Genomic DNA, 24662 nt, shown 5'->3' on the forward strand with positions numbered 1-24662 from the left:
CAGGGAGACAGAAAACAGAAGTCCAATTAGTGCCATTTCCCAACCACACCCAAGAACAAATTAAGAGAATAAATCTCATCTTGGTACATTAGCATAAAGCTGGTGAAAATTCTATTGATCCCCTAAGAACTCCCCTAAAAGCCCAGCCTTTAAAACTCCTGAAAACGAAGGTCCCAGTGTGATCTCCCTCCAGGGAGCATGTCTATGCCATTCCCTTTCCCCACAGGCACATTATTTCCTAAACTTCAAGGGACTCATGAGACTTGCACCCAGGGGAGCAATGGGCAGCGGCAGCTCATCCCTGGCTAACCCCCCGAATCTGTCGCCAAGGCTCCCTTTTCTCTGATTTCTCAGTGACATAAAGCAGACCAGCCTAGGCTCTCCTGTTGCTTTTCTATGCCCATACTTGTTTCACTGTCCTAAGTGTGTTTTTGCTGCAGTCAATACATTCTTGCTTGCTTTTCTACACTGTCTCTTGATTGAAATCTTTCCTTCAAGAAGGCAAGAACCAGTAACACCATTGCCTATCTTGTTTAAAGGTAACATTATTTTCGCATGGATAAAGTAGAATTGGGCGAGAAAATAATGAACATTTGAAGGATTTCTCTTCCCAACGTTATTATTTCTTTTGAAGAAAATTATACACAATAACCAGGTGAAAGCCAATACTAAGACTCTTTAGGAGAATCTATCTTACAGATGGTTCATTTCAAGCATCTAATTCTATTAACTCTAAAAACCTAACCTTACCTTGGCAGATATGGAAGACTCAAATGATCTCACGGACTGCACTTACGTTATCTATTTTGTGCCAAATGTTTCAGAAATTTTGAGCAAGTTTACTTATCTAAGGTTTTGAAAAGAAGAATTTCCAGAATGGTAAGTGAAAGGGACTGACTGTAAAATAAATAACACTAGCTTTCAACTAACATATGTGCTTTTGCATGAAAAGGCAGTTTCCTAGCACACAAGTAAGAAAATAAAGCCCTTTCACCTCCTTATGGATTCTAGTTCTTACTAAGGAGACCCTGAGGCTTAACAAAAGGTCTGACCTTAACTGCTCTTCTTTTCTTTTGTAAAGAAAAGTACTGTAAAAAGCACTGAGTCTGAGATAACACTGGTGATCTGAACCTTGGACAAGTCAATTCTCTCTAGTCTGTTTCTGTAACTGTAAAGGAAGTCAACCATACCTGGTAAAGGTATCGCAGGACTGGTGTGAGGACGAGATGATGTATTCGAGCACATTATGTACGCTCTGTGGATGAAAAGGGGTCACTCTGTGGATGAAAAAGGGCCACATACTAAACTTGACAAGCTCAGGGGAGGCCAAGAGACCAAAGTAACCACACAGCATTGTCCGAATGTAGACATTCCTAACATAAAGCAGGTCACATTCCTAACATAAAGCAGGTCACGGAAGGTGGTCCTGTCCTAGGCTTGTAGCTTATTCCTTGACAGAGGTCAGTCTTTACCTCTGAAATTGTCTCTGCCTTTGTGCATCTAGGATAACACACCTTTGAAGTGTAGCTTTCTTTTCTAGATCCTTCAGAGGCCACATTGCTCTTGTTGCCCGAATGCCGTCTCTATGTGCTGTACGTGTCATCTTGTACCTCCCAATGGACAAGGTGTCTCTCCATTTTACTTTTTATCCAACCTCAGACATCTTCCCACAGTGCTTTCTCCCACCTCTCCAACCCACCACCAGTGAGCTTGACATAACCCTCTGCTATCTCCTCCTTTGGTTCTAATGCTTACAATAATAACCTATAAAACAGCCATCTCCTGGAACATTCTCTCAATCCATTGAGATTTTGCTTCCCAGCAATTATGTCAGTTTGGCTCAAACTCTTATAAGACTTTTTTCTTAGGCTGGTTGTTCTCTGTCAACAACTATAATAGTAACCCGGGGTTAGTTACTATTTTATTGATACTAGCCTTACCGTTCCTGCCTGTGTCCCTGTTTGTAAAATGGGTACAGATCTAGGTTTGTTCCTATCCAGTCACTTGCTGGACTGTGAACTTGAACAAGTCATTTCCTTTCGGGACGTGTTTCCTAACAAGGTTATTACGAAGAGCAACTGATATCATGTATGGCTATGACAGACATACATTAAGAACGTAATGATGATGCCGGAACCGGTTTGGCTCAGTGGATAGAGCGTCGGCCTGCGGACTCAAGGGTCCCGGGTTCGATTCTGGTCAAGGGCATGTACCTGGGTTGCGAGCACATCCCCAGTGGGAGGTGTGCAGGAGGCAGCTGATTGATGTTTCTCTCTCATCGATGTTTCTAACTCTCTATCTCTCTCCCTTCCTCTCTGTAAAAAATCAATAAAATATATTTTAAAAAAAAGAAAAAAAAGAACGTAATGATGGCTGCTATAACTCTCTGAGGGAAGGAGGTATTATTTATACCGTAAACTGCAGGCGTCCAGGGAAGGAGGAAACAAATGGAGCCTTTGCGACCCTCAGTAGAGGCAGAAAATGGGCGCAGGCGCCTCAGTGGCTTGGAATAGCGGGAAGAATGAGAATAAAAAAGTATGGCAGTAAAAAAAAAAAAAAAAAAAAGACATTAAACACTCCGAGAATCAATCCACTATTTTTCCCCTTTTCTCTTATGACCGGTAGCCTAGAGAAGACCATTTCATTCACCTTCCCAGCCCGCCACATCGCTGGACATTTATTTACTGTACCTTCTCACTGAGAGCCTTTCATTTCCCTCCCCTTCTAGACGGCGTTAACTTCAGACCCTCTGCTTCCGACACCCATACCCTGTAACTCGGCTTTAACAAGAAAGCTTCCCTGTATCCTTCCTCCGCCTGAAGAGGAAGTGAAGCTGAATGGACCGCAGTGCATCCTAGGAAAGATGGTCTCTCATACTCCTTTGCTTGGGCCCCGGAGTGGGGAAGACAGCAAAGCCAATCCAGATAAAACTACAACTCCCGGCAGGCAACGTGAGTGACTACTTCCTTTCTGCCCCCCCTTCCTATTGCCTTCCTCTTCCTCCTCTCCGGCGGACGCTGAACCGCCTGGCCTCTCGGTACTTGTAGTTCTTGCAGGACTTAAGTTTCTGGCTTTTGATAGCCAAGAGAGAGGCTGGAGGACTTTAATTCCCAGAGGGCAGAGCGGAAGCTGCGCCTGCGCATTGTCAGTGAGGGCGTGTATGTCTGTGTGTCTGAGGAGAGAGAGCGAGAGTGAGTGAGTGAGTGTGAGTGCGGGATAGGGTGGTGGCCGTTACGTTCGGGGCAACGGCTCCGGCAGAGGAGAAGTAAGAAGAGAAACAACGTCCGCCGCTTCCGCCTTCGCCTAGGAGGAGGAGGAGCTGGTAGGAAAACGAAAGCGATTCGCGCTGGGCCCGGACTAGACCGACTTGGGCCGGTGGGGGTCTGGGCTATGAGCCTTTGAGGGTCGCTTGGGACGCGGAACGAGACTCGAGAGCCGAGAGCTATGTCTCAGCCGCCGCCGCCGCCTCCGCTGCCGCCGCCACCCCCTCCCCCGGAGGCACCGCACACCTCGTCGTCCCTGTCGGCGGCTGCTCCGGGGATGCTCTCGAAGCGGAGAGACCGAAGAATCCTCTCCGGGAGCTGCCCAGATCCGAAATGCCAGGCGCGTCTGTTCTTCCCGGCCTCCGGTTCTGTCAGCATCGAGTGTACCGAGTGCGGACAGCGGCACGAGCAACAGCAGCTGCTGGGGGTGGAGGAGGTGACCGACCCGGACGTAGTGCTACACAACCTGCTGCGGAACGCGCTGCTGGGGGTTACCGGGGCGCCCAAGAAGACCACGGAACTGGTAAAGGTGATGGGCCTTTCCAACTACCACTGCAAATTGTTGTCGCCCATTTTAGCTCGCTATGGAATGGATAAACAGACAGGCCGGGCTAAGCTTCTCCGGGACATGAACCAGGGCGAACTGTTCGATTGCGCTTTACTGGGTGACCGCGCCTTCCTCATCGAACCAGAGCATGTGAACACGGTGGGCTATGGCAAGGACCGCTCCGGAAGCCTCCTGTATTTGCATGACACCCTTGAGGACATCAAGCGGGCCAATAAAAGTCAGGAATGCCTCATTCCAGTGCATGTGGACGGGGATGGACACTGCCTGGTGCATGCTGTGTCCCGGGCTCTAGTGGGCCGGGAGCTCTTCTGGCATGCCCTGAGAGAGAATCTGAAACAGCACTTTCAGCAGCACCTGCCCAGATACCAAGCCCTGTTCCATGACTTCATTGATGCTGCTGAGTGGGAAGACATTATCAATGAGTGTGACCCTTTGTTTGTACCGCCTGAGGGTGTTCCTTTGGGCCTGAGGAACATCCACATATTTGGTCTTGCCAATGTGTTACATCGCCCTATTATTCTGTTAGATTCTCTCAGTGGCATGAGAAGCTCTGGTGATTATTCAGCCACCTTTCTGCCTGGGCTCATCCCGGCAGAGAAGTGCACTGGGAGAGATGGTCATTTGAACAAACCAATTTGTATTGCATGGAGTAGCTCTGGTAGAAACCATTATATCCCCTTGGTAGGCATAAAAGGGGCTGCTTTGCCCAAACTGCCTATGAATTTGCTTCCTAAAGCATGGGGTGTGCCTCAGGACCTTATTAAAAAGTACATCAAACTTGAGGAGGATGGTGGTTGTGTTATTGGAGGAGACAGAAGTCTGCAGGATAAATACTTACTTAGGCTTGTTGCTGCTATGGAAGAAGTCTTTATGGACAAACATGGTATCCACCCCAGTTTGGTTGCTGATGTTCATCAATATTTCTACAGGAGGACTGGGGTGATAGGAGTTCAGCCTGAAGAAGTCACAGCAGCTGCTAAAAAAGCAGTAATGGATAATCGCCTTCACAAATGTTTGCTCTGTGGTGCCCTTTCTGAACTTCATGTTCCTTCAGAGTGGTTGGTTCCAGGAGGGAAACTGTATAACCTGGCAAAAAGTACTCATGGACAGCTGAGGCCTGACAAAAATTATAGCTTTCCCTTGAACAGTGTGGTTTGCTCATATGATTCAGTGAAAGATGTTCTGGTACCAGACTATGGACTAAGTAGCCTACCAGCTTGTAATTGGTGTCATGGCACATCTGTGCGAAGGGTCAGAGGAGATGGGTCTATTGTGTATTTGGATGGGGACAGAACTAATTCGAGATCCACTGGTGGCAAGTGTGGTTGTGGATTCAAACATTTTTGGGATGGTAAAGAGTATGACAATCTACCAGAAGCTTTTCCTATTACTTTGGAATGGGGTGGCAGAGTGGTCAGAGAAACAGTATATTGGTTCCAGTATGAAAGTGATTCATCTTTGAATAGTAATGTTTATGATGTTGCAATGAAACTTGTTACCAAGCACTTTCCTGGTGAATTTGGGAGTGAAATCTTAGTTCAGAAAGTTGTCCACACTATCTTGCATCAGACTGCCAAAAAGAATCCTGATGATTATACTCCTGTAAATATAGATGGTGCTCATGCCCAAATAGCTGAAGATGTACAAGGACAAGAGTCAGAGTCTCAGCTCCCAACTAAAATTATTCTTACTGGACAGAAAACAAAAACTTTGCACAAGGAGGAGTTAAACATGAGTAAAACCGAAAGAACTATTCAACAGACTATTACGGAACAGGCTTCTGTAATGCAGAAACGGAAAACAGAGAAGTTAAAACAAGAACAAAAAGGGCAGCCCAGGACTGTTTCTCCCAGTGCTATTCGGGATGGTCCATCCTCCGCACCTGCTACCCCTACCAAATCTCCCTATTCACCAACAACTTCTAAAGAGAAGAAAATCCGAATAACAACTAATGACGGACGACAGTCCATGGTTACACTTAAGTCTTCAACAACCTTTTTTGAACTTCAGGAAAGCATAGCCAGAGAATTCAACATTCCTCCTTATTTACAGTGTATTCGATACGGCTTTCCTCCTAAAGAGTTAATGCCACCCGAGGCAGGAATGGAAAAGGAGCCAGTTCCTTTACAGCATGGTGACAGAATTACAATAGAGATTCTAAAAAGTAAAGCAGAAGGTGGTCAGTCTGCTGCAGCACACTCTGCTCACACTGTGAAACAAGAAGAGATTGCTGCTACTGGTAAACTGTCATCTAAGGAACTTCAGGAGCAAGCTGACAAAGAAATGTACTCCTTGTGTCTTTTAGCAACGTTAATGGGTAAGATGAATTAACTCAGTATTTCTTAATGGTGAATGTAATACACTTTTTTCTGTTTCTGTAAAAAAAATCTGGTCATCATAAAAACTATATTTTAGAAGAAAATTATTTTTTTTAATCTTTTTCACAGTTAATGGCTAGATATTTGTGTGTTTTTCTGTTGAGTAAATATTAGGAGGACATAACTAAAAAAGTGAAAATAGTCCCTTAACACCAGATTATTTAAATATAATAATTTTTTTAAATTTTAAAAAATTTTTATTGACTTAATTGGGGTGATATTGGTTAATAAAATTATATAGGTTTCAGGTGTACAATTCTATAATTCATCTCTATATTGTATTGTGTGTTCACCACCCCAATAATTCTTCTTTTAAATAGGCTTGTAATGTATCCATTTAAAACCTTTTTCATTTCCCCCTCTCGGTTCTATTGAACCTGCCCACCTCTCTTTCCCCTTTTCATTTATTTTTAAATTTTGTTTTTCTGCATGTCATGTGATTTCAGGACTTCCTGTTTGATGAATTGCAGTTTCTGGTGTTTTTCTTCACACCACACTCCCACCTGATAGTGTCTCTCCTCCATTTCCTGTTCTCCCTTCCCCAGTTCATCACATTTTTCTTATTTGTAATTAGGATTAGTGTTCAAATAATTTCCTTACTCAGTGACTGCCATAAATTGTAATGAACTGTTGTAACTCATAAGAAACATGAAGAACAGATGTAGATGATAATGAGGTTGCTTCGAAGCTTTCTTTTTAATAATTAAGCATAAAGTAAAGGAAAATATATTATCAACAGAATATGTAGTTTAAAGGTTTAGATTATTTGAGATGTGATCCATTGATGCACTTCTTACATTCTTATTTGCCTAATGTATGTTTTTTAATTAGTGTTAATATGTTTTACATAGTAAGGCTTAAAGTAGAAGTAAAATTTAGATCTCTTACATATTAGAAGGGCCTTATTTTTGCTGAGATTAGAGCTTTCAACTAGAAAAGTGATCTGTGTTTTGATTCTGTTTCCAAGAATGCTAAAGATCAGTGAATTGGACCTGACCTTCTAAAATGAAGATTATTCTTGGTTTGTTAAATTGCGGGGGGGCTAGTAGTTAATAGATCTCAAAACCCTGTACAAATTTATAACTATATATAACTATATATAACTATATATAACTATATATATATATATATATATATATATATATACACACTTGATATTGCTGATTTTATTTTGGCAGACATAGTCATTGAATTGGGGGATATATAGGCATTTTATATATTTCTGTCTTAGAGTTTTTAGTTTTTTAGAGACTGCATGGAATAGAGGAAATATTGTGTGATCTTTGGAATCAGAAAGATCTAGAATTTTAATCTTATCTCCTCTACTTATTAACTTTGTGATTTCAAGTAAGCTGCTTAATTTCCCAGTACTTCAGTTGCCTCTTCTATACAAAATACCCCTTGTAGTTAGTATACAGAGTAACAATTTATTACTCCCAGAACTCTGAAAATTAAATAACATCAGCACAAAATGGATAAAATTAGATATTTTCAGAAGACACTTTTTTTTAAAGAAAGCAATCTCCTTGATCAAAAACAGAAAAGAGGAGGCTTTCTTCATTAGAAGATGAATTTTTGAGGATGTGGTTCAGATCATAATTAACCTTGGATGCTCAGCACCTAGTATAGTGCCCAGCAGATAACAGGTACTCTGAAATGTTTTTGATTGAATTAAACACATGACATTAACATATCTCAACAAAGGCTGTGCCAGCAGAAATGGAATGGATGGTCAGCACTGAACATTGAAAAAGATTTGAAAAGCAGAATTTGGCACTGTTTATACACTGCTGAACAAAAGGAAAGATAAATTACCTGTGGTTCATGAAAATTCTGGTAACTAGGAAGGTAATCTCTATTTAGGAACAGGAATATGTGGTCAGTCCTCACCATGGCCTGGCTGAAAGATCTGATATCCCTTCACTGATTTCATATTCATCAAGCATCAGTTCTGATCACTGATTTAGCTTCCTGATACAAATGTTGATGTACAGTTGAAAGTGCTAATGAGGATTAGGTGGTGTGAATGAGATTGTGATCAGTTTAAAAGTCTGGTCAACAAGATAATATATTTTGTAACAAAAATTAGTACAATATAATTCTGGTTTATAATTAGTCACTTTTTTATTTTGGTTTGAGGTTTCTGAGCCTGAATATCTGAGTAATAGACTATGGACTGCCATGAGTTCACCAAGATAATGTCTTCCTTTTATGAACCCTTCCCTCTTCACTTCCAATATTTATGTTGCTTTCCTTACAAATTACAAATTTCTTTAAATCTTCTCCTTCCACTCAAACACAAAATTTGAAGATAAACAGTGTTTTGCTAATTTTATAGTGGTAACACTTGAGAGACTTTCTGCTTTAAAGTACTAAGACAGTGCCTGGCCTGTAATCGTCCCTCCGTAAATATTAATTTTCTACCTCTACTTATCTTATAACTGTATTTGAATTATATAGAAGATACTCTTTTTTTAAAAAAAATATACTTTATTGGTTTTTTACAGAGAGGAAGGGAGAGGGATAGGGAGTTAGAAACATCGATGAGAGAGAAACACCGATCAGCTGCCTCCTGCACACTCCCCACTGGGGATATGCCCGCAACCCAGGTACATGCCCTTGACCGGGATCGAACCTGGGACCTTTCAGTCCGCAGGCTGACGCTCTATCCACTGAGCCAAACCGGTTTTGGCTGAATTATATAGAAGATACTCTTAATAAAAAGTGGTGTGTTTGTAAGAATATCAAGTTGGGGATAGTTATATACACACAACCTTATGTAAAGAGTGCCAGGAAACTATTGCTGTTTGGATTGGAGTGGGCTGGAAAATGGAAAGTGACAGAGCTTATTTAGAAAATTGGAAGTTTCAAATTGCAGAAATTATTTTGTGAATTACCAAATGTGAACTAAGCTGCTGTTTTGGTTTAGAAAATAGCTCATCAAGCTTTATGCTGTTCAAATATCTGGCTCCTCATTTAGGTTTAGACTTAAATATTGCCTTCTTAAGAGAGGCTTTCTCCTTCTGATCACCTTATATAAGGGTTTGAGAGACCTTTATTTACCACTCTAAAAAGGTACCTTCTATTATTCTATCCTCTTCATTTCTCTCATAGTACCTATTACAAGTTTTCATTATCTCATTTGTTGGCTTACTTATCCATTTGCCTCTCCCACTGTATTATAAATTCCACAGAAGAGATAGTAATCTGTTTTATTCACTGATGGAAACCCTATCACCAAGTATAGGGCCTGACACTTAGTAGGTGTTAAGAAAATGCTGAAAGAATTAGTGCAGATTATTTCAGCAAAATGACTGTCTGCTGTGAGTTAGAGACTGCTAGAGGTACAAAATTAATGAGACACAGTCCTTGCTTTCCATAAACTTACCTGCAGGATCCCAGCTGAGGGCATCCTATACTTTCATAGCTTTAGTTTTCATTATATAGCTTTTATATCTTCATTAAATAGGCTGAATGCTTGATAGGGACATGTGCTTTTCCTTACATTATTTTTAAGTAGAATATTTATTAAATAGTTTATATCTATTTCTGTATATCAGTAAGACATTAAGTAAGTACATGAGTCTTTTGCTCAGTATAAACGATTCATGGAACTAGTCACTTTAATCTTATGATGGTAGTTTTAAAATGAAATAATATTTTGCCTGTAATTATTTCACATCTGCTTTATCCAGACCACTTGGAGGTTATTGAACAATTTTTGCAGACTATAATCTTTATTATTTATGTAGTAGTGGAGTGACTCTAACTCTGGTTATTGTTTTCTTGTGGATTTTTTTGTGGATTTTCTTTTGTGATAGAGATGATAGATGGTACAGCATCCATCATAAAAACTAGGCTAATTAATTTTTTCTTATCATTGTATTCTACTGAGTTTCTAGTTAATTTTCTTTTTCAGGAGATAAAGATAGGTTGTGAAAAACAATTTGTTGGAGTTGCTTTAATGGAGTTAGGCTACTTGTGATATTTACCCCATTCACTACAAAGTTGAGCGACCTTTCAGGAGTTGAGAAACTTGTTTGGTTTTTGTGTACTTTATATCTTACTGAAAAAAACTGTATGCATTTTTAATATACTTTTTTTTTTAATCCTTGCTCAAAGGCATGGTTAGAGAAAGGGAGAAAACAGAGTTTAAAGTATACAATATTTTGTAATTTAATAGTGCCTATTGATGTTATAACTGCCTTAAGATTTTCCAGAATTATACCTGGGGTTCAGACATTATGTTTTTAGATAACATTGGATCTGAGCATCATTATTACATCTTGATATTTTTTCTTTAAATATTGGATAAAGGACAGTTTCAAATCTAGATAGTAGTTAATACATATTATTATTCTTTACATGCCCTCTGATCACCCCTCTAATTGATTTATATACAGCATATATCTAGTAGAGCAGTTATAAAGTTGATTTAAAAATAATGCATGCCCGGCCGATGTGGCTCAGTGGTTGAGTGTCAACCTATGACACTCACAGTACTCACAGAAGGTCACAGTACGATTCCAGGTCATGGCACATGTCCGGGTTTGTGGCTCAATCCCCAGGGGTGGCCTGCAGGAGGCAGCCGATCAATGTTTCTCTTTCATCAAAGCTTCTGTCTCTCTATCCCTCTTCCTTCCTCTCTCTCTAAAATCAATAAAAATATATTTAAAAAAATAAAATTAAAATAATGCATATAGATGTATCTTAAGATGAATGTGGATGTTATAATAAATGATGATTTTATTATATGCTCTGAAGATTAAACATTGGCTTTGTTCCTTTCTATACTCAGTTACTTTTTAAAAAATATTTTTCTTACTGATTCCAGTGAGAGGAAGAGAGAGGGAGAGAGAGATAGAAACAGCAGTGATGAGAGAGAATCATTGATAGGCTGCCTTCTGCACATCCCCTACTGTGGATCAAGCCTACAACCCAGGCATGTACCTAACTGGGAATCGAACCATGACCTCCTGGTTCGTGGGTTGACACTCAACCACTGAGCAACATCGGCTGGGCTATACTTCAGTTACTTTGATACCTTTTATTTTCTTTTATATTTTTTTCAATTAGAAGATTTTTTTTTTAATTCAAAGAATTCAAATATGTATAAAGTAAATTTTAAAAGTCCTGATTATGAAAGTAGTACTGTACATTATCAGATTAGAAAACAATGAAAGTAAGTATAAAGAAACAAAATAGCCCTGACCGGTTTGGCTCAGTGGATAGAGCGTCGGCCTGCAGACTGAAGGGTCCCAGGTTCGATTCCAGTTAAGGACATGTACCTTGGTTACAGGCACATCCCCGGTGGGGGTGTGCAGCAGGCGGCTGTTCAATGTTTCTCTCTCATGGATGTTTCTAACTCTCTATCCCTCTCCCTTCCCCTCTGTAAAAATCAATTAAAATATATATATATATATATATATATATATTTAAAAAAAAGAAACAAAACAACCACATTCTACAAACCAAAAGTAACTTTATGTTCCTTCCATTCTTTTTTTAAAAAATTATGTTTTTATTGATTTCAGAGAGAGGAAGGGAGAGGGAGAAAGGGATAGAAACATCAATGATGAGAGAATCATTGATCTTATGCTTGCTGCATGGCCCCTGGGGATCGAGCCGAAACATTAATTACTTATCTTCAGCCTATTTACTTTTCTCCCTAGCCCCTTCCATTGTTTTTTTTCCCCCTTCCATTGTTTTTATTTTGCTTTAACATAATATAGACAATTTTATATTATTTTTTTAATAAATTATCTTAGTATCCTTTGAGCTGTGTTGAGTTTTCAGATCTGTTTTGTTTAATATGCCTCATATTTGTTTAATTTGTGAAGATATTTTTTAATTAGCTCCTACATTTAAAAATTGAGAGAATTGCCCGGTTGTTGTAGCGCAGTTGGTTGGACGTCCTCCTGTGCACCAGGAGGTTGCTGGTTCAATTCTTGGTCAGGGCATATGCCTGGTTTCGGGATCAATCCCAGTAGGGGATGTGCAGGAGGCAGCTGATTGATGTTTCTCTTTCATCCTTGTTTCTAGCTCTTTCCCCCTCTCCCTTCCTCTCTCTGAATCAATAAAAACATATTTTTAAAAAAATTCACATTTAAAAAAACGCAGATTCCAGCTTCTTATGAAAAGCCATTTTTGTCTTGAAACATTGGGCCTACACTTTTCCATGACAGTACTTGGCAGTGGCTGCCATCTTTAGGTGGGTCATGCATTTCCTAGTGTGCTATAGCCTCATCATTCCATATTATCTCATCTCTCTATATGTTATACCAGGCTGCCTTGCAATCTCTGTTAGTGGCTAATCCATATAAAACAACCCTGGTTGAACACTTTTGTTTGTTGCTAATACTGTATCTGTTTTTATCTTACAGGAGAAGATGTATGGTCTTATGCAAAGGGGCTTCCTCACATGTTCCAAAAGGGTGGCATATTCTACAATATTATGAAGAAAACCATGGGTATAGTAAAATTCTGATTTTATTTTTAGATAATATCTTCACTCAAGGTGTTATAAGATTAAGAAAGTTCAGCTAGTATTCTAAAACTGTTTCTAATGTTAATTTTAGATATGTATTCTTTAGCAACCTGCCTAATTAAAAATGGATTATCCTGATATGCTCAGCTGTGTTTTCTGCTATAATATTACTAAAAATCTATCACTTTCTTGCTCCTATTTTCTCATTTAAACAATATATATGATTCTTAACTAAAGACAAATTGTGAAATTAGAAATAGTTTTATTGATTTCAGAGAGGGAGAGAGAGAGAAAGAAAGAAAGAAATATCAGTGATGAGAGAGCATCACTGATCGGCTGCCTCCTGCACGCCCCATACTGGGATCAAGCCTGCAACCCAGGCATGTGCCCTGACCAGAATCGAACCATGACCTCCTGGTTCATAGGTCGATGCTCAACCACTGAGCCATGCCAGTTGGGCAGAAACAGTTTGGTTTTAATACTAGTGACTATCCCAGAACCAGATAAATATAGTTTGTTGTATTGTGTCTTGGCTATGATTATTATATATGCCCCAGTGCTTTCTGGATTTTAGGACACAGCTCATTTATATTTTAGTACTTTTCACATTGTGTGTGCATTGTTTATAGAGGCATGTGTGAGTATATAACTGTATATTCAGAGTTTTAAGATTTTGAGAGAGGATGCCAGTGTGTGTTTGGAACACACATGTCTTTTTAAAATTATGATGTGAATGCTTTTGGCTTCAGACTTTATCACTCTGGCTTATCTTCTTCACCTACCTGATCTCGGTAGACATTAAGTGCATAATCTCTATTTTATGGTTTTTATCTCTTTCTCACTTTTTTTTTTCATTCTTACCCTACCCCCACCTCAACTTGGCTGTTGTTGAAATGTTCAAACATATACTAAAGTAGCAAGAATAATAGATTTATAATGAGCCTCTATTTACCCATAACCTAGCTTCAACAATTATCAGTACATTTCTACCCCATCTCAACTGGACTGTTAAAAATAAATTTCACACATAATATCTATGAGAATTTCATTTAACTCTTATATTTTTATTTTTAAAAACATAATTGCAATACAATTATCACATTTAAAAAATATAACCAAATATCAGTGTTTAAATTTCCTTAAGTTTTGATTATGTAAAAAAAATTTTTTTCTCTTGGGTTTTTTGAATTGGGGACCAAAGAATGGCTTGCTTTCTCCCTCCCTCCCTTTCTTTCAAAGATGAGAATATTAAAGCATAATTTATATATAGTAATATTCAACCGTTTTAAGTGTACAGATATATAAATTTTGATAAACATATAGTCATGTAACTACTACCACAATCAAGATAGAGAGAATATTTCCATCATTCCAAAAAGTTGCCTTACGTCTCTTTCTGATTAATCCCTTACCCTTATCCCCAGACCCTGGCAATTACTGATTTGATTTCTGTGTCTATGTTTGCCTTTTTCATATCACCATATAAATGGAATTATATAGTATAACCTTTTGTGTCTGGCTCCTTTGATTTAGCACAGGGATTGGTAAATTGCCTGTGGGCCATATTAGGCCCACGGCCTATTGTATATAAAGTTTTATTGAAACATAGCCACACTCATGTTTACATATTGTCTGTGACTGTTTCAAACGACAGTGACAGAGTTGAATAGTTGTGACAGAGGCTTTATGGTCTGTAAAACCTAAAATATTACCATGATGCCCTTTGACAGAAAAAAATTGCCAATTTCTGTTTTAACCTAATGCTTTTGCAATTCATCTGTCTGATTGCATATATAGTAGTCATTCCTTTTGATTGTTGAGTAGTATTTCATTGTATGTATTCATCACATTTTAAAGAATTCATAACCAATTGAAGGACAGTTGGTATGTTTTTTTATTAGCAGTTTCTGGCCACTATAAATATAGCCACTAAAAACATTTGTGTGGACATATGTTTTCACTTCTCTTTGGTAAATACCTAGGAGTGGGATTACTGAGTCATGTGGTAAATACATGCTTAACTTTATAAGAAACTTTGAAACCATTTTCCAAAATGGATGGAACATTTTATATTCCTACTAGCACTGTATTAGAGTTAGCCAATTCTAGAATTCTAGTTACTCTGTGTCTTTGTCAGTACTTAATAGTATCAGTTTTTGTTTTTAAGCATTGTAAAAGGTTTATAGTACTATTTCATAGTGGTTTTAATTTGCATTTTCCTAAAAACGGATGATACTGAGAGATTCTTTTCATGTGGTTATTTGCTATCTTCCCCCCCCCCACCCCACCCCCCATTTTAAAATTAGTTTGGATTTTTAAAAATTGAGTTTGGAGAGTTCTTTACATATTCATTTATTAGATAAGTGTTTTGCAAATAATTTCCCCCAATTTGTAACTTGTCTGTTTTCTTTCTTTTTAAAAAAATATATTTTATTGATTTTTTACAGAGAGGAAGGGAGAGGGTTAGAGAGTTAGAAACATCGATGAGAGAGAAACATCGACTAGCTGCCTCCTGCACACCCCCTACTAGGTATGTGCCCACAACCAAGGTACATGCCCTTGACCGGAATCGAACCTGGGACCCTTCAGTCCGCAGGCCGACGCTCTATCCACTGAGCCAAACCGGCCAGGGCTGTCTATTTTCTTAATAGTACCTTTCGAAGAGTAGAGCTTTCTAAATTTGATAACCAATTTAACATTAAAAAAATATTTTTTTTATTGATTTCAGAGAAGAAGGGAGAGGGAGAGAGAGTTAGAAACATCGCTGATGAGAGAGAATCATTTATTGGCTACCTCCTGCACACTCCCTACTGGGGATCGATCCTGCAACCCAGGCATGTGCTGTGACTGGGAATTGAACCCAGGACCTCTTGGTCCATGGGATGATGCTCAATCCACTGAGCCACCACAGCTGGGCAACATTTTTTTCTTTTTAGGATTTATACTTTTTGTGTCCTATTCAAGAAATCTTTGGCAATCCAAGGTCACAAAAATTTTCTTCTATGTTTTCATCTAGGAGTTTTTTAGTTTTAGGTAACTTAGATTTATGATGTATTTCAAGTTGATTTTTTTTATATATTGCAAGGTATGCAATATATTTTTTATTTATTTTTAAAATCTTTACCTGAGGATATTTTTTTATTGATTTTAGAGAGAAAAACATCAACTGGTTGCCTCCCCTACACACCATGACCAGGAATTGAACTTGTAACATTTTGGCATATGAGGATGCTCCAACCAATTGAGCCACACCTGCCCAGGGACCTTTTTTTAAATGTATGGATGTCCACTTGTTCCAGCACCATTTGTTGAAAAAGCTACACTTTATCCATTGAATTACTTTGATACCTTTATCAAATATTGCCTGGCTGGTGTGGTTCAGTGGTTGAGCATCGACCTATGAACCAGAAAATCACAATTCCATTCCTGGTCAGGGCACATGCCCAGGTTGCAGGCTCGATCCCCAGTGGGCTGCCAATCAATGATTCTCTCTCATCATTGATGTCTCTCTCCCTTCCTCTCTGAAATCAATACAAATACATTTTAAGAAATTGCCCATGAATTATTTCCTTAAGAGGGGTGAATTATATACAAAATGTATGTCAATAAGGTTATTTGTAAAAAATCATTTGACCACGTACAAATGGATCTATTTCTAGAATCTTCTAAAAAATTCTTTTGGAGCCCTAGCTGGTTTGGCTCAGTGGATAGAGTGTAGGTCTGCGGACTGAAGGGTCCCAGGTTCGATTCCGGCCAAGGGCACATGCCTAGGTTGCAGGCTCGATCCCCAGTAGGGGGTGTGCAGGAGGCAGCCAATCAATGATTCTCTCTCATCATTGATATTTCTATTTCTCTCTCCCTCTCCCTTCCTCTCTAAAATCAATAAAATATATTTAAAAAAATTCTTTTGGATATTCTAGGTACTTTGCTTATCCATATAAATTTTAGAATCAACTTGTCACTTTCTACAAAATGTCTGCTGGGATTTTTGTTGTGATTGTGTTGAATGTGTAGGTCAAATTGAGGACAATTTTGATAATATCAAATCTTCTGGTTCATGAAAATGTTATATTTCTCCATTTACTTAAGTCTTCTTTAATTCCTCTTACCAACATTTTGTAATTTTCAGCATATAATTTTGCACATCCTTTGTTCATTTATACCTAAATATGTCATGTTTTGGGATGCTATTGTAAAATATGCTTTTAAATTTTTTTAAATTGAATCGTCAGGGTTTATTTTAGTTCCTGGTATATAGTGAGTCTCATTATATGTTATCTATTAAAATGAATGTTTAAAAGCTTTGCCCAGGTAGGTCCCTGACCTTACTTTAAAATTCTCTACTTTGCTGCTGTTGTTTTTTTGAGCCGTGGTTTAAAATCTCTGAGGTAGGGAATTAGTAGATAATAAACTGATTCCAGGGTTGTGCCTAAAAGGTGTTATATAAACCACATTTCTGATTTTAATTTTTGTGTGTCTATTTTTGCCATTTATCTCTGCCAAAAATGTGCAGAGAGGAAATTCTAGTTGAATTTTTATTGATACTTCACTTACCATTGAAATGAATGTTTATTTGAAATTACTGCATGTTATTTATTCATCTGCATTTTAGTTCCTTTCTCTGGTTATTTGGAATATTCACAATGAGATACATTAGAACCACTCTAGCTTTTATCAGTGGCTTTTTTTTAAAAACTAATCTTAGTAACTTATAAAACTGAAGACGACCTGAAAGCCCACAAAACATTCTAGAGTTCACTCATCTGCTCCCTCTCTGAATTTGTATAGTATACTTACAATTTCTTTAAAAAAATATTTTTATTGATTTCAGAGAGGAAAGTAGAGGAAGAGAGAGAAAGAAACATCAATGATGAGAATCATTGATTGGCTGCCTCCTGCACGAGAGCCCGCAACCCGGGCATGTGCCCTTGATGGGAATCGAACCCGGGACCCTTTAGTCCGCAGGCCAATGCTCTATCCTCTGAGCAAACTGGCTAGGGCTTAACAATTTCTTTTTAAAGTAGTTTGCTCTTGCCTTTATATTTTGCCATAAACATACCCATATGTACCATTTATTATTAAAAGTTGTCTACTTCATCTTTCTTTTAACATAGAAAATCTGTGGTTTCATAAAACTTAACCCTTATTTGTGCATACTTGGAGTTTAATTACAGTGACAAATTTAAAATGTAAGAATATTGGATAGCTTAAAACACACATATAATTTTTTTATTCCAAGACTGCAAAAACTGTAATGTCTTGAAATACCATGTAGTGAGATCAAACTGCTCAATTAGAAAATAAAGAGAAGCCTGCTTTAAGGTTCTGTCCTCTACTGCTGCATAAGTTGACTATCAGAAGTAAATTGCAGTGGGCCATTTTGAGGAGCATCCACAAAATAACACAGGCTTATTTTGGTGGTTCTGACCTACCAGAGAGGAGTAAGAATAGTAACATGAAATACAACTATTTCAAAGAAATTGAATTGAATAAAATCTTTTAAATTTATTGTGACCAGGTGTCAGTTCTTAAAATTATACTGAAGTCACAGTGCATTAATCTTAGCTTTCTTACATGTGCCCCATAAATACTACTTTAACTATGGAATATGTTCTTTTGAAAGTTCATATTTATTTGTGAAAAATATATACCTTTATCATACTGAGAAAACAACTTGTATTCTGGTATTCTGTAATTCAGTAAAATTACTATTTGTAATTCAACACACTGTGCAACATGTTTGTGTAACACTTTGCTCTAATGGGTATTTTTGCAAAGTGTATAATTTGAAGCATCGATCAGACCGTCAAACCTCAGAGGGAAGGTAGGGGAGGGTGGGGGTATGGGGAGAGATCAACCAAAGGACTTATATGCTAGCATATAGGCCTAAACAGTGGACATAGACAGCAGGGGGATGAAGGCATGAGTGGGGGGATGGGGGATAATGTGGGGATAAGGACACATATGTAATAACTAAATAAAATTTTTTTTAAAGATTGAATTTTAGTAAATGAAAATACATTTTCTTACTGCTTTACAATAAGCCATTGCTTTACTAACACTATTGCTATTGTTTTTTTTTTTTCTTATAGTTTAGCTGTTTGTTTGAGGCCACTTTCCTAACATTGTGATAGGATAATTTTATATATATATGGTTTAGAAATATTTGCTTTATGTCTCTCTATACAGATACATAGGTAATATGTGTATATATTTTGCTGAGTCATTTGAGAATTAAAGGTATGATATTTTACTTTTAAATATTCAACAAGTCTCTTTTTAAAACAGGACATTCTCTTATATAAACACAATGCAAAATGATATAAACATCTCCCCAGGTACTACTTTAAGGTCTATGGTGATATTTCTTTTTTGTAATATTAAATTATATTGATAGTAATTTATTTTCTAATTTTGTTTTGAAAGCTGTAATCTGTAAATTATTGAAAATTTACTATTTCACCTAAAATTGTCCTTACTGTCCTTTTTAAGTAACATTTTAATATGTTAAATATCTTTCCCCTTCTTTAGGTATGGCTGATGGCAAGCATTGTACTTTTCCACATCTACCTGGCAAAACCTTTGTCTATAATGCTTCTGAAGATAGACTGGAGTTGTGTGTGGATGCTGCAGGACATTTTCCCATCGGTCCTGATGTTGAAGACTTAGTTAAAGAGGCTGTAAGTCAGGTTCGAGCAGAGGCTACTACAAGAAGTAGGGAATCAAGTCCCTCACATGGGCTATTAAAACTAGGTAGTGGTGGTGTAGTGAAAAAGAAATCTGATCAACTTCATAATGTAACTGCCTTTCAGGGAAAAGGGCATTCTCTAGGAACTGCATCCAGTAACCTACAACTTGATCCAAGAGCTAGGGAAACTCCAGTTGTAAGGAAGCATAACACAGGGACAGACTTTAGTAATAGTTCCATTAAAACAGAGCCTTCTATATTCACAGCTACTCCTAGTAACAGTGAGCTTATTCGAATAGCTCCTGGAGTAGTTACAACGAGAGAAGGCAGGCAGCTGGATCCTGAATTGGTTGAGGCCCAGCGAAAAAAATTGCAGGAAATGGTTTCTTCTATTCAGGCTTCAATGGACAAGCACTTTAGGGATCAAAGTACAGAGCAGTCAACATCTGATCTTCCTCAAAGGAAAGGAGAAGTTATGAGTTCTGTGAAGTCTGGGAGTCTTCAGACTGGCTTACCTGAATCTTTTTCTTTAACTGGTGGCACTGAAAATTTGAATACAGAAACAACTGAAAGCTGTGTGGCAGAGGCACTGGGAGCAGCATTTGCCACAAGGTCAAAAGCACAAAAGGGAAATTCCGTGGATGAGCCTGAAGAGATGGATAGTCAAGATGCTGAGATGACAAACACAACTGAGCCAATGGATCACTCTTGATTTAATTAGAGGCTAATAAAGGCAAAATGTTTATTGTGAATATGTAATATTTGTTGGCTGGGCCACATAATTTGATTAGTCATTAAATATCTTGTACGTATATAATTCAAAGATTATATCTTGTTATTCAGTGCATGATAGCAAGTGTGTGATTGGCAATAGCTTTTAATATACTGCTGCCCAGGCTGGCTCTGAATTCCTACAAATTAGTATTAGATTTGCTGAGTTTTTTCCATTTATGTGGTTCCTTGGAAGTTCTTTGTAATTTTAATTTCATGAAAGTCTTAATGTTTCAGACATGAAAATTCTCTTGCTAAACATGTTTGATTTCTAAAAAGGCTAGGACTGGGAGGGAATGAGATTTGCTACTGTTGATGTAACCATCCCACATATTTACTAGAGTGTCAAAGATTTATGTGCATTTGAAGGTTATCTGAACTAAATTGTATCTTAAAATTCATAAAAAGGATTTTTTAGATATTAGGATCTTGACATTTCTGTGAATGTAAACATTCATAGAGATAGTATTCTTGGGGAAAATATTTTGAGAATAGAATGTAATGATAAAACATTTTGCTGATTTGAGCAAGATTATGGGGAAAATATCTGTTCTAGAATGATAAAGTCAATGTGATTCAGTAATGTTGCTGTTTGAGTTAACACAGCCAATAGTGTGCTCTGTTGTGGTGTTACCATTATTTTTTTAATCCTGGCCTAGTCAAGTACCACCAAGTTTGTTTTTTCTTTAATCTTGCAGAAAAGTTGATTGCAAAGTGTAGTAGAAAATGTAAAAATTATTGTAGCAGTAGTTAATCTCTAATTTTCAGAGTTTGTCAGATTCACAGGCAATTTATAAGTGAGAATTTTTCTTTATGAATGAGTTACATTATTCTACGATTTTGATCAGTGGTATGTAAGCTTATATATGCTAAGTATCTTTAACACCTCCCCTCCCTTTGAACCAAAACTGCTTTGTTTTTTCCCCCCAATCTATAAGGTTTTCTTTATTTGTTGGCTTCACTTGGATTTGGATGTAAATTTTAGTGCATCATACCCTGATCAACTGGGCATTTGTATTCATCAAATTGTTAGTGCCAGTTTCTTCAAGAAGCAGCTTTCATGCTTATTCCTTAAAGACAGAGAATGTTTATCCGGAGATTGGTATTCCATTATTTTATCCTATTTTGCAAACCTGTATACTGAAATGTACATTTCAATCCATCTTTTTCTTCTGTTCACTGAAATTAAGTTGAATTAGAATGGATGAAAGACAAAATGTCTGTTAATACAATCTCTTATCTAGAGCAAAGCCTGGCTGTCTCTGTTTACACATGTAACAGATGCAGAATTGTGTATTCATTCTAAGAAAATGTGTATCAGGAAGTATAATATCAGGTGTTTAAAAATCTCAACCTGTTGATTCAGAACGAATATAGACAGTACTTTAACTTGTGTTTCCAAATAAGAGAGGTTTTGTTTTTCTTTCTATGAAAGTATCTCTGACTGAATCTACTTACTAAATGAGCTAGTCCATTTTGAATAAGGAAAGAATGGAGAATCTAGACATTTGCAGGTGATATCTGAGCAAGATATATATTTGGGTTTTATCACATTTTAAAAAACCGTTTTCTCCATTTTTCTAAACTTCAAGTGTCTTTCTCTATATCTAAATAGCAGAAAAGTGTAGAATTTTTATATTGTGCACTAGTTTTGCATAAAAAACTGCAGCTGCCAACTAATATTTCCCATTTAGTTAGAATAGGTGACTTCTGTGTATTAAACTAAAAATTACATATATCACTAACCACTATACTTTTGGCCTTTTCAGCCATTGAAACATGCCTCCCCATTTTTAGTTTAAATACAAGAAAACTTAACAAGCAAAATGCACTGCTTCCAGGTAAATAATATAATCACCTTTTCTTTAACAAATATTTTCTTCACCTGTGGCTTAGTATGTTTAGTTAATAACTGACAAATATATTCTCATAGCATGAAGTAAAAATATCAAATTTTATCTCCCTATTAAATACTTTTATTTATTCAAATTAGAATGTACCTGTGAACATTTCAAAGGGTTTAATCTCTGACAACACATTAATTTCTCTCGCCACAGCAATGCTATTTAGAAGCCAGTTAGGTATAAATATTATAATAGCTTGGGTTCTCCCATGATAAAGAATAAAAGGCTTGATTCTGAGAATGATTAGATTTCTTAAAATTATTTTAAAGCTGCTGAAAATTGGGGTAATTAGTGGTTTTTGAGAGGTGAGTCCAGGTATCATCTTTACAAAGAAGTTTTAGAACAATTTCTTTAAGTTCTTAAATATCATTGTTTGTCCTTCCGTATGGTTATTATAATAAATTGCAGGACTAAAGAATGATTATTTTTTAGTATTATTTGTGATCACCACAACTTTGAGTCCAAGCTGGAGATCATAAATCAGTTAATATTTTTAGCCCTAGATGTTACATAAACTATAACTAAATTCTGTTTGCAGTGTTTCACTGAAAGTCAAAGTTTTTCCTTCGGTAATCCATTTTATAATTAATCATACCAAGTTTGATTGATGACCCAAAGTCCAGGTGGAATTGAAGATAGTGTATGTCTAGAATGCTGGTAATGAGACTGGTTGAAATTGAAGAAAAACAAGACAACTGCCAAATATAAGCTAGAATATAATGAACTCCAAGAGAATGGTTACTCAGGAACTAGTCTAAGGGCAAGCATAAGGTCCATTTCCCCCTCTTTCACTGTGTTTCATGATAATGACCTGAGAAATTTAGCAAATCTGCTGCATAATTTGATAGTTTTCTAGTTTGGTTTTACAATCAAGCCTTCTGCTTGCAATCTGAAATGCATCTGTGATTTCCAGCCACAGGTCCTTATTGCCATTATTTTTGAGTATCTTACTTCATTGGTAATGAGCAGTCTTTTGCAAATGTCTCTTACCTCAGGGAAGATCACTTGCTAGCAACTCATACTACTAATGACAGGTTTTTGAGAATTGTACTGACATCACGTTAGCTACTAGATGCAAAGTTTATAAAAGTATTTTATGTAGTTACTTAGTAATACTGGCTGTTAGTAAACATTTCTCTTAAAAATTTAGACCTCACTAATAACTAGTCTTTAGATATGAAATAAGCTTGTAACTTCTGTCATTATGATTTGGTCAATATAATCCTATATAATAAAAGGCCAATATGCAAATTGTCCCCTTGGGAGTTCGACTGCTCACTATGACATGTGTTGACCACCAGGGAGCGGCGCGGAATGAAGGCAGGCCCCGGCTGGCAGCCAGGGGAAGGAAGGCCCCCATCGACCCTGATTGCTGGACAGGCCTAGGGACTCTACTGTACACGAATTCCATACACCAGGCCTCTAGTGACAATATAAAATATCAGTCTAGATTTGTCTTAATTTTTCAATAGGAATTTTAATTGGCCCATACTTAAAATATGGCAGAGCAGATTTTGAGTTTCAAGGTTCTCAAAACAAAATTTCCATATTAAGATTTTCATAAAAGCCTTTGCAAAAATCAGGTTAAACTCCACTCATCTTACTATAAACTTAAAATGACTTTTTATAATAGTAGTAGTGAAGTACATGCTCTAAGTAAGTTGGATAGACATTACAAGGTTATATAATTTAACAAAATTATACAATCTCAAGGCACTCCACAGTTAATTTAAAAAGTTACTATTTCAAGCCAGAACTATTCGCTTGAAAACCTACCATAGTAGAATGTTTACTTAAATAAAATAACAAAGGGGAGCTATCTCACCAATTGTAAGATTTATAGTTAATTGTAAGTTCTGTCATTCTTAATAATTCTTTGAGATGCTAAGTGTTTCAATTCATATTTAATAATACTTAAATCATGGGAATTTTAACCTTTGTTCCAAAATAGCAGGAATTGTAAAAATTGTGAATTATTGGAGAAAATGCCATTACTTGTATATCTGACATTTAATTTTTTAAATTATGGAGTCTACATCCTTTTGTAGTGTAATATTAATACAATGATTATTCTCTTGTAAAAGAAAGGAAAACTAGTAAAAAAAAGTTTTAGTTATCTGCTTGTGAGTATCAAGTACTTAGTATTTAAAATTTTAAGGTATTGCATACTTTTCTTTAGAATGCACAAGTCCCTTCCTGAGCCTTTATGCCTGTGGTGGAGCAATAAAAGACTGAAAAGGTTATCAATATTTTCAGGTCTATTTGACTTTAAGAGTTAGTGCCAAGAGCTGGAGAGTCTACTTTTTGGAGGGAATATTATTTAGTATATGTAAAAATCAGTAGTAATAGTGAGAATATTTGGAAATAATAGCAAGTGCTTTAACTGCTCAATAACATAGCATAGATGTTCAATCATCCCTAAGGCACTGGCTGTTACCCATTATTTTCTGATTTTGTGATTGCTTGTATATATTACATTTGAGTAATAAATAATTGGTAATAGTTTATTATAACTGTATAGTGTTCTACAGCACACCTCACTGTACAGTATTTGTAGTTTTCTTTTATATCAATAAAATAATACATACTGATTTTCCCCTCAA

General features: G+C 37.0%; 1 protein-coding gene across 1 annotated transcript; it reads left to right on the plus strand.

The window, feature by feature from the left end:
- The first annotated feature begins 3184 nt into the window (after positions 1 to 3184).
- Positions 3185 to 24662, plus strand: VCPIP1 (valosin containing protein interacting protein 1). The gene is made up of 3 exons (XM_006090607.3): positions 3185 to 6148; positions 12593 to 12679; positions 19228 to 24662. Exons 1-3 carry the CDS (start codon positions 3445 to 3447, stop codon positions 20094 to 20096), a joined length of 3660 nt encoding a protein of 1219 aa, XP_006090669.1. The 5' UTR covers positions 3185 to 3444; the 3' UTR covers positions 20097 to 24662.

This window comes from Myotis lucifugus, unplaced genomic scaffold, assembly GCF_000147115.1.
Source record: "Myotis lucifugus unplaced genomic scaffold, Myoluc2.0 scaffold_77, whole genome shotgun sequence".
NCBI lineage: Eukaryota > Metazoa > Chordata > Mammalia > Chiroptera > Vespertilionidae > Myotis > Myotis lucifugus.

What these genes read in the sequence shown, in the direction of transcription:
- VCPIP1 (XM_006090607.3), top strand. Translation starts at nt 3,445, where the DNA reads ATGTCTCAGCCGCCGCCGCCGCCTCCGCTGCCGCCGCCACCCCCTCCC. An exon ending in TCTTTTAGCAACGTTAATGG is followed by an intron (nt 6,149 to 12,592) that starts GTAAGATGAATT and finishes TTTATCTTACAG; the next exon opens with GAGAAGATGTATGGTCTTAT. An exon ending in TATTATGAAGAAAACCATGG is followed by an intron (nt 12,680 to 19,227) that starts GTATAGTAAAAT and finishes CCCCTTCTTTAG; the next exon opens with GTATGGCTGATGGCAAGCAT.